Source organism: Anomaloglossus baeobatrachus, chromosome 10 (assembly GCF_048569485.1).
Source record: "Anomaloglossus baeobatrachus isolate aAnoBae1 chromosome 10, aAnoBae1.hap1, whole genome shotgun sequence".
In the NCBI taxonomy this organism is placed as follows: domain Eukaryota; kingdom Metazoa; phylum Chordata; class Amphibia; order Anura; family Aromobatidae; genus Anomaloglossus; species Anomaloglossus baeobatrachus.
In genome coordinates, this window is record NC_134362.1 from 110936290 (window position 1) to 110947324 (window position 11035).

Genomic DNA, 11035 nt, shown 5'->3' on the forward strand with positions numbered 1-11035 from the left:
TCAAATTAATGGGAGGCGGATGTGCAGTATACAGCCACAGTCGGAAGCCTGTGCAGCTTTGGCCATCTGCTACCGCCACTGGCACAGCTGTCGGACCCTGGCCAATCAGACATTGATGACATATCCTAAGGATCGTCCATCAATGTTAAAATAGTGACCAACCTCTATAAAAGTTTTCAGCAATTTTTCTCATTTTCTAACAAAATTTACAAAACCAATTTTTATTATTTATTTTTTTTCAGGGGCCACATCACATTTGAAGTGACTGAGGTGCCTATATGACAGATATGAAAATACCCAAAAGTAACAACATTTTAAAAACGGTCTGCCCTCAAATTACTCAAAACAGCATTCAATAAGTTTATTAACCCTTTAGATGATGCACAGGAATTATAGCAATATGGAAGGAAAATAAACTGAAAAGTTTTCTACTTTTTCCCACAAAAATGTTGCTTTAACCCCAAATTTTAAGTAACAGGAGAAAATGCATCATAGAATTTGTAGTGCAATTTCTCCTGCAAACAGAGATGCCCAATATGTGGTGGAAAACTACTGTTTTAGTGCACGGCAGGGCTCGGAAGGGAAAGAGCGCCTTTTGAATGCAAAATAGTCTGGAATCTATAGTGGATATCATGTCGCCTTTGCAGAGCCCCTAATTTGCCTACACAGAAAAACTCCCACAAGTAACTCTATTTTGGAATCTAGACTCCTCATGGAACTTATCTAGAGGTGTCATGAGCATCTTGAACCCCCAGATGCTTCACAGTATTTTGAACGTTGAGCCATGAAAATTAAAAAAAAATATATATCCCTCACAAAAATGTTGCTTTAGTCCTAATTTTCTGTTTCGTTTTTTTTTACGGTGATCACTGGAGGGGTTAAATACTGGTACAGTTTTATAGGTCAAATTATTCCGGACGTGGCAATAAGAAATGTGTGGTGTTTTTTACTTTTACATAAATATACCCATTTATTGGTAAAACATTTTTTTCTTATTCTTTCTATGGGATTTTAAATTTCATTACTTTGGTCACTGCTATATTGTGCTACCATTCACCAGCATAGCAATGCATTACACCTGCCAGTGGTGCAGTGACAAAAGTCTCTTGGACCATGCTCGTGACATGGTGTTAATGTCTTGCCATGGCTAGCTGACCCGCAGGTTGTCATGATGACCTCTGGTTGCCATGGCAACAATCGGGCCATTGCAGGTGTGCTGATCGGGTGGGAGAGGGAGCTCCTTCCCAATCCCAACTTCCTAAATGTTGCTACTGATGAGACTCTATGATGACTGGAGGAAGGGCAGAGTCCTCTAGCTCCTCCCCTCTACTAATCCCCTCCACCTTCACTAGGTGAGAACTTTTTGTGCCCCAAATGACATCGCCTATCTCCATTACATAATTTCTATCTTCACAAAATACAGATTTTACCTGATCCGCTTTTTTTTTTTCTCTGATAAGATATTACAAAGTCTCTTATGTCTTCTATTAATTGATAAAATAAAAATTAAAAACTGCTATTCTAGAACAAATCGCCCCAAATCCAGTAAAGTCTCTGTTATACTACTGTGGTTCTTTTTATTATTATTATTATTATTTATTTATATAGCACCATTAGTTCCATGGTGCTGTACATGAGAAGGGGGTTACATACAAATTACATATACAAGTTACAGTAGACAGACTAGTACAGAGGGAAGAGGGCCCTGCTCTTGCGGGCTTACATTCTATAGGATTATGGGGAGGAGACAGTAGGTGGGGCGGCAGCTCCGCACGGTGGTGGGGCGGCAGCTCCGCACGGTGGTGGGGCGGCAGCTCCGCACGGTGGTGGGGCGGCAGCTCCGCACGGTGGTGGGGCGGCAGCTACCCTCTCAGGTAGTCCTCTATATTGGGGAGTCGGCTGACCATGTGTGGGGGTGCAGTGTACTAGTGCGCTCCTTTTGACTTGGACTTGCTCACCTATCCCCTTCCCCAGTAACCTATCACTTGTGCTGCCGTTCCATGTACTTATGTTGTCCACATAGTACACTGTGTAAGCCTCATTTTCACCTTTTCTTTTTGTTTTTTCACATTTGTTTTCAACAGGAGTTCACTGTAGATCCGGAAAAATCTCAGTTGTGTTCACTCTATCATGCACTCCACCATTACAAGTACCACATATACCTTATATGCAAAGATGAGGTAAGTGCCTAAATGCCACTTTTTGGCCACTATTTCTTTTGCAAAGTGTTGCGACCATGGTGTTCATCTGTGTAGGGCAGCCTGAGCAGCTGAGCCCGCCATTGTAGTTTTAGGTGTTTTTTTGAACCTTTTAATTCTGCCCCATATTGTACTGGAAAACGGAAATAAACTACCTAGTTCGTTGAAATTGCAAAAAAAAGTGCATTTCTACAATGGTTGTTGAGGTTATTTACCATGTTTACTATATAGTAAAACTGACCTGGCAGTACGATTCCCCAGGTCAGTACAAAACCACAGATACCAAACATGTATAGTTTTGTTTTTTGGTTTGTTTTAGATTGTGGTGAAAAAAATCAGAAATTTGTCACACGATTTTTTTTTTTTTTTTTTTTTTTTTGCTCTTACTGTTTTTTGGGATCTGGGGCTGTCTGACTGCTTATTGTTTGCGTTTTGAGCTGTCATTTTTAGTTATACCATTTTTGAGTAGATGCGATGTTTTCTTCGCCTTTTATTGCAATGTTACGGCAACGAAAATAATGCAGCTCTTTCGTTTTTGATTTTTTTTTTTTTTCCTTTTGTTACGCCGTTTACCTATCAGATTAATTTATTTTAGATTTTGATAGGGCATTTCTGAACGCAGTGATACTAAATGTGTTGCCTTGGGGAGTTTTTTTAGGGTTTTATTTTTAATGGGGAAAATGGGTGATTTTGAACTTTTGTGAGGAGCAGAGGGTTTCATAGTTTTTCAAACTTTTTTTGTTTTAATTTTTACTTTTTACAGTATTTAATTAAACTTTAAAGGGACTTGAATCTGCGATCATCCGATCACCTTTGCTGTACAGAGCAGGGCATCAACGCCAGCCCTGCTGTGCACAGCAGGAATCATGATCTCCCCTGAAATGGCAGACCTTAATTGCCGATCTTGGGTTAGCGCTGATCATTGCTTTTAGGCTATGTGCGCACGTTGCGTAAATTCATGCAGTTACGCTGCGCTTTGCAGCGCAGCGTAACTGCATGCATCCTGCGTCCCCTGCACAGTCTATGGAGATTGTGCAGGGGCCGTGCGCACGTGGCGTCTCAGAGCGCAGCGCTTCGGCTACTGCCGAAGCGCTGCGCAAAAAGAAGTGACATGTCACTTCTTCCGTGCGCTTTGCCGGCAGCTCCTGCTCTGTCTATGGCAGGAGCTGCAGGCAGAGCGCACGTTCTCGCCGGCACCATGCGCTTCAGAACGGAGCTTTTCAGCTGCGCTCTGAAGCGCACCTTTTACGGTGCTGGGCTAGTACGCAACGTGCGCACATACCCTTACAGATAGAAGTCAGCTGTGTAAGATATCTGGCCCTTGTGATGGTTTGCTCAGAGCACATTCTATCTATCCACCATGTACACTGGAGGTTGGGAAGTGGGTAAAATCTCCAGAGGGACTAAAAAGAAAACAGAAAAGAAAAGTAGTTTTAAAATTATATCGATGTATGTTTGCTTTACATCTAGATCAATAAAAAAAAAAAAACAGAAGCTGAAATTGCCCTGCTTTTCACCATACAAAAGTAAAGTAAAAATTTAAAAATGAAAGAAAAAAAAGTTTGCCATCACCAGGTCTGCAAAACTGATCTTTAAAATGTAAAAAAAATTTTATCCCCTATAGTAAACACCAGAAAGAGGGAAAAACATAAAAATTCCAAAATTGCTGTTATTTTTGCTTGGGTCACCTCACAGAAATGTAATAATCCAAAATGATATCCATGAAAGCTACCGCTCACCGTGCAGAGAAATAAGCCCTCAACACTGCTCCACCAACTGGAAAAAAAGTTACATTTGTTTTCTGTTATTTTCTAAGGTCTAATTTTTTTTTTTCTAACTACAAAAGTTTACTCTCGCCATAATAATAATAGAATTATTATTTTTTATTTATATAGCGCCAAAATATTCCGCAGCGCTTTACAATTCAGAGGGGACATGTACAGACAATGAGACATTACAGAATAACACAATTCAGACACCTAGAGGAGTGAGGGCCCTGCTCGTAAGCTTACAGTCTGTGAGGGAAAAGGGGAGGCACAAAAGGTGAATGGGGGGAGAAAAGCTTGTCATATACTTTCCAGCCATCAATATAATAGGAGATTCAAAACCAGCTGCATGGACCGGTCACCAGCCAGAATCTATACATACAGAGTGTAAAAAAAGTACATGAAGAGGAAGTTACCAGAAGATACAGGGGACAAGAATTGGAAGTAAATTTTGTGAAGGGCAGAAAGGGACTAGATTAGATGAGCGAGGTGAGGTGATAGGCTAGTCTAAAAAAAATGTGTTTTTAGGGCCCGCTTAAAAGGTGTGGATGTTGGGAATTAATCAGATTGTTTTTGGTAGTATGTTCCAGAGCACTGGTGCAGCTCGTCAGAAATCTTGGAAGACGGGAGTGGGAGGTTCGAATTATTGAAGATGTCAGTCGTGGGTCATTAGCAGAAGGTAGGGCAAATGTAGGGTGATAGAGAGAAATGAGGGAGGAGATGTAAGGCTGTGCGGAACTGTGCAGAGCTTTGTGAGTGATAAGTTTATATTGGACACTGTAGTGGACAGGCAACCAGTGCAATCACTGGCAAAGAGCAGAAGCATCAATGAAGCAGTTGGAGACGAAAATTATCCTGGCTGCGGCATTTAGAATGGATTGGAGAGGGGAGAGTTTAGTAACAGGGAGACCAATTAGTAATGAATTACAGTAATTCAGGCGAGAATGAATAAGGGCGACAGTAATCGATTTTGCAGAGTCAACGGTAAGAAAAAGACGAATTCTAGAGATGAGGTGGAAGTGACATGAACGAGCGAGTGAACGAATGTGGGGAGTGACAGAGACATCACAAGTCTCCAGGCAGTGCAAAACGATTATTCCTGGCTCACTGCGTTATATATTAGGTGCTCAGAAAAAACAGCAAGTCTAATAGAAAATAATTCCGGCACACTTGGAGAATATATGAAGAAGAGAAAATCTTGAAATGCTTAAATGGTTTTATTTTGTGCATAGATCAAAAAAGTGATGATAATTCATCCGTCCGACGTTTCGACCATTTGGGGCCCATACCCTATATCACCAATGCAAGATACGTGACACCATATATGGCTCACTAGCCCTTCCCTGTCTCTAATACTTCTAATACCTCAGGGTCTCTTTGAGAACCCCAGAAGGAGTCCTTTTCATTATATGATCCCATACACTTTCACCTTTTTGGAACAATATTAAGCACTGATGTTACCCTGAGGCCATTGTGAATTCCTCAGTGCAAGTATCAGTATACTATCTCTGCATTTTTCAGGTAGTTTTTTGCCTTCTCACCATTTGTTGTATAATACACAGAAGTCACTGTATATGTCTCTTTTCCCTACTTTATGCGTTAATGCAAGTATATGTGACTCTCTTGCTCAGAATATTCTTCTTTTTCTGAGGCAACTGAGAAACCATCAGTGAAGGGAACACGAAACTTTCCCTTATGCTCTCAGATATCTACCTTTGACAGCGAAACAGTTTTTCCAGAATTGTCTATATCCCATTCCCTCTGAAAAAGGTCACCACTACTGATCATCAATTTACTTCAGTGCATAAGGATCACATCTTTGCCCATTTCTTTGACTGCATTATGATGTCTTCATAGTCTTGAACATATACCATACAGTTGTTCACATAGATAAATTTGTCCTTGATAAAGACCTTCAAATTGTCGAAACGTCGGACGGATGAATTATCATCACTTTTTTGATCTATGCACAAAATAAAACCATTTAAGCATTTCAAGATTTTCTCTTCTTCATATATTCTCCAAGTGTGCCGGAATTATTTTCTATAAGTCTCCAGGCAGTGACCTGGAGACTTGTGTTGCCAGATCATCTTTACCACACATTGTATGCTGTAAAAACACACCTAAATGGTTTAATTGTATTTTTTTCACGACTTGTCCACATTTGGGCTTTCTCCTGTTTTTGAGGACATTATATGATCAAATAAATGGTGTCTTTCAACACTACAGCTCATGCCGCAAAAAAAACCCTAAAATTGCTTTGTCCACGGCAAAATTAAAGCTATGGCTCTTTGAGGATGATGAGGGCAAAAAAAGTTCAAAAATTGAGGAGTCCCGCTTTCTCACCGCGGTCAATGCCCCGCTAGCAAAGATATAGCAGAGGGAATTCAGTACTTGCAATAAGTCAGTTAACGCCTTATGTGTCACAATCAATAGGAACCACTGACTGGAAGTAATGTGACAGGAGGAGATCACTCTGTCACTTAATCGCCTCCCCGCAATGCCGTTGTGGAGACCCACTGATTGCTATGGCAACATAAGGTCTAACTCTGGCTTCCAGCTTGCCACAGCTCAAAACCTAACCGATTGTGTGTTTTGCATGATCCAATAGGCAGGCTGACAGCATAGCACTGACAGGCATCATTTCTACTCCATATAAGTCTATTCTGATATCAGTGCAGCAGGAAGGCCGGCAAATGGAGCAGCAGCAAGGCCGGCAAATGGACTGGGGAGAAGGGAATTGGAAGCCACTTGAATGCAATTTTTTATATATATACAGGAGCGAAGACAATTACACTATTAAAGTGATTTACAAGTTCTCATAACTTTCCGTGCTGGACAAAATGTATTAAAATAAAAATAACAGTTGTTACTTTATTAATGCATTGCCCTACATAAGCAGTGCAGGGCATTATCTATACAATCAAAGTATCATGTTTTTAAGATCATGGGCTTATGAAAATTTTAAGAGAGATGTATATAATCTGCATTTTAAAATTTGTGTTAAAAAAAAAAAATGCCCAACAACAGACATCTGATATCAATGTGTCCCTAAGCACCAGTAAAAATTGATCTTTATTTATTCTGCACATTAAACACTTTCAAAGAGAGAAACTCTTGCCAAAAAGATTTATGGAGTCTAAAATTGGTAACTGATAAAATGCACAGCTCATGGCCAAAAAAAACAAACCCTCAACAGCAAAATAATGCTCAGGATATGATGCAAAAAAAGGGATGTTTAAAAGAAATGTTATTTTTTTTTTGGGTGGGGGGCAAAAGTAGAAAAACAAAGAATGGGGGGGGGGAACTCTGCATGGAAGACACACAAAAAATAAACTTTTGCCAATCTGCTACTAAAAATGGACTAAAAATGATCAAAAGGTTATCTGTACCAAGAAGCTAGACCAAAGAAATCTAATATTTGTCATATAGAAAAGTGTTCAACGTATGAATCAGAATGTGGCAACACAAAAGCAAATTATTTTTTATTTATTCAGAATATTTATTGTTAAAATGGATGTAGCAATAATTGTGCTGACCCCCAGAATAAAGTGACCACCTTATTTGTGCAGTAAATAAACATAAAAGAGAAAACTGCGATCTTGTCTGACATTTTACTGGTCAGACTATGCTGAGGCATAAATATTCCAAGCGGGTGTTCGGACATCTCTTTCTGATAGCTCATTTTTATTTGTAATCATCTGTAACTAATTTCCACCACCTCAGTGTTCATGGCCTCTCATTTGGATTAGCAGTCTGCCAGATGGGTGGGGGACCGCCTCTGTACCCTGACAGATTAAAGGCCCCGTCACACTATGCAACATCGCTAGCAACATCGCTGCTAACGAACAACTTTTGTGACGTAACAGCGATGTTGCTAGTGATGTCGCTGTGTGACATCCAGCAACAACCTGGCCCCTGCTGTGAGGTCGTTGGTTGTTGCTGAATGTCCTGGGCCATTTTTTAGTTGTTGCTGTCCCGCTGTGAAGCACAGATCGCTGTGTGTGACAGCGAGACCGCAACAACTAAATGTGCAGGCAGCAGGAGCCAGCTTCTGCGGAGGCTGGTAACCACAGTAAACATCGGGTAACCAAGAAGCCCTGTCCTTGGTTACCCGATATTTACCTTTGTTACCAGCCTCCGCCGCTCTCACTGTCAGTGCCGGCTCCTGCTCTGTGCACATGTAGCTGCAGGACACATCGGGTTAATTAACCCGATGTGTGCTGTAGCTAGGAGAGCAGGGAGCCAGCGCTAAGCGGTGTGCGCTGCTCCCTGCTCTGTGCACATGTAACTGCAGCACACATCAGGTAATTAACCCGATGTGTGCTGTAACTAGGAGAGCAGGGAGCCAGCGCTCAGTGTGCGCTGCTCCCTGCTCTCTGCACGTGTAGCTGCGTGCACTGGTAACCAAGGTAAATATCGGGTTGGTTACCCGATATTTACCTTAGTTACCAAGCGCAGCATCTTCCACGCGGCGCTGGGGGATGGTCACTGGTTGCTGGTGAGCTCACCAGCAACTCGTGTAGCGACGCTCCAGCGATCCCTGCCAGGTCAGGTTGCTGGTGGGATCGCTGGAGCGTCGCAGTGTGACATCTCACCAGCAATCTCCTAGCAACCTACCAGCGATCCCTATCGTTGTTGGGATCGCTGGTAAGTTGTTTAGTGTGACTGGACCTTTAGTGACTAAGAGGCACCTTGGCAAGTGATACATGCACTTGATTGCTGATCCGGCACCGCTCGGCACGTTTGTACAGTGCTTGGCTGATATTATGTTCATCTGCAGTTTTGTCCTAGTGAAGTGAACTGTAATAGGCACATCCACTGCAAAATGTACAGAGCTGTCCCTAGTGATCAAGGCGGGGATCTCCAGCTGGTCAATAATCCCCTCAGTCAGCTGATCTGTCTGGGGATCCACATTATTCTGATATTGATGGGACCTCCGGATCAATCTGTAACCTCACAAATCTGTTTTATGTGCATTTTAACTTTGCCCATAAGAGGGGGAAGTGTTGAGCTTCTGCAGACTGTAGGTTACTTACTTATTGATATTCTCTATCCTTTTCCCTATTTTAGGTTACCTCTGTTCAGAAATCAAATCGGGACCTACAGCAAACGGAGCTTGTGAACCACTGTCTGAAAAACATGAAGTGGGTGGAGGATCTTTTTGAAAAATTTGGTGAACTTTTGAGCCGGGTGGCGCAGACATGTTCTTAAAGTTTGGTGGGTTTTTGTTTTTTCTTTTAAATGAATTTTTGGACGTCCCCACCAATTTTTTTTATTTTAATAAATGATATCTCACAACTCTTCTAGTATATTCCCTCCCTTCAAACTACTCTAACAAGCTAAAACAAAAGAGCCGAGACTCTGACATACATGATTGGCTGATCTCTGCAGCTTGCTGGTGACTATACAGCGTTGCCTCCCACCTATGGAGTGGATATCCCCCCTGCGAGACAAGCGGCACGTTTCTCCACATGTGTTTTGTAAGCTGTTGCCTATTGCATATTTCTTTCCCAGACAAAATGACACCGCATGCACTAAACTATAGAATAAATTACTTTATTCCCTATAGCGTTAACACTTTAACTGCTTTACCACTTTCCCTTTGTCTCTAAAAAAGTGGAGCATGGGGGGAAAATCCCTCTCCTCAATTTTGACCCATTTTTCTCCCATGTTATATAAAATGAGGCAGTATGGAGGCACAGGAGTAATATCTGAGCTTACTTCCAGGTCATCACAGTTACAATATTGTACATTTTGTAAAACAGAGTTTTGCGATACATCACTTTATGATAGCCACCGTGATTAAAAAAAGAAAAAAAGTAGAAAAAAATCGTTCTGCTTTATGGACTCCTTTTACAAGTTTCTTTTAGTTCAGACATCTGGACGCGGAGTTGGTGCAATCCTTTGACTGCTTTTTGTGTCAAATTATATTATAATGGATAAAATGACGTTAACTATTTTCCCTGTTTTGAAGAAAACTATTTTCCTTTATACTGTGTTTTTTTTCTTTGAGGAAAAAAAAATCAATTGTACATTTTATCTCACGAATAGTTGTATTTTTCACAGAGAAAATATTGTGGTTATAATTCTGTTTCCTGGGTCTTTGTAATAATACACCTCCCTATTGTGTTTTGTTCTTTTTTTGTTTTGTTTTTTTGAGATTTTATTTTGTTCTTTTAAGTAAATCCTCTTTATTTACTTGTTGATTTCACATTGTATGCAATATATCTTAAGCAATGCTTCTATCCCCTCCTCCCACCTAGATGTTAGCTGCAGTTTTAACCGGCAAAATGTATAGCAGGTTACTATAGTTTTTACAATGTAGACGATGCAACCAATTTTCTGATCCTTGGAAATAAATGACTTACTTAACATGTATTTTGATGAATTGAGCCTTGATTGCTGAAACGTCTATCCTATGTGTTCATTTCTTAACCCCTTTCCTTTGCTTTCATATCAGTGTCCCATCCATCAAATACTGAAGGCCAAATATTTGCCCCAGTTTTCTTCGGCGCTCTATTGGGAGACCCAGACGATTGGGTGTATAGCACTGCCTCCGGAGGCCACACAAAGCAATTACACTAAAAAGTGTAAGGCCCCTCCCCTTCTGGCTATACACCCCCAGTGGGATCACTGGCTCACCAGTTTTCGGCTTTGTGCGAAGGAGGTCAGACATCCACGCATAGCTCCACTGTTTAGTCAGCAGTAGCTGCTGACTATATCGGATGGAAGAAAAGAGGGCCCATATAGGGCCCCCAGCATGCTCCCTTCTCACCCCACTGGTGGTTTGTAAGGTTGAGGTACCTATTGCTGGTACGGCGGCTGGAGCCCACATGCTGTTTTCCTTCCCCATCCCCCTGAGGGGCTCTGAGGAAGTGGGATCTTACCGGCCCCAAAGCCCTGAGGCCGGGCTCCATCCACAGACCCATTGAACCTGCTGGATGTGGAGCGGGAGTGCCGTTCAGGGACATGGCCCTGCACCATTCAGGTACTCTGTGTCCCCGTACACACAGGCACAGCACACTCCAGACTTGCTGGGTGTGCTAGTGCGCCGGGGACAGTAAAGGG

General features: G+C 41.7%; 1 protein-coding gene across 2 annotated transcripts in view; it reads left to right on the forward strand.

Moving 5' to 3' along the window:
* Nucleotides 1–10345, forward strand: part of QSER1 (glutamine and serine rich 1) — a 185909-nt gene extending 175564 nt beyond the window's left edge. For both annotated transcript variants that reach the window (XM_075325598.1, XM_075325599.1), the window contains exons 12-13: nt 2085–2180; nt 9038–10345. In XM_075325598.1, coding sequence (XP_075181713.1) covers nt 2085–2180; nt 9038–9178 — 237 coding nt within the window. In that variant the 3' untranslated portion in view covers nt 9179–10345. The remainder of the gene's footprint in view (nt 1–2084; nt 2181–9037) is intronic.
* The last annotated feature ends 690 nt before the right edge of the window (nt 10346–11035 follow it).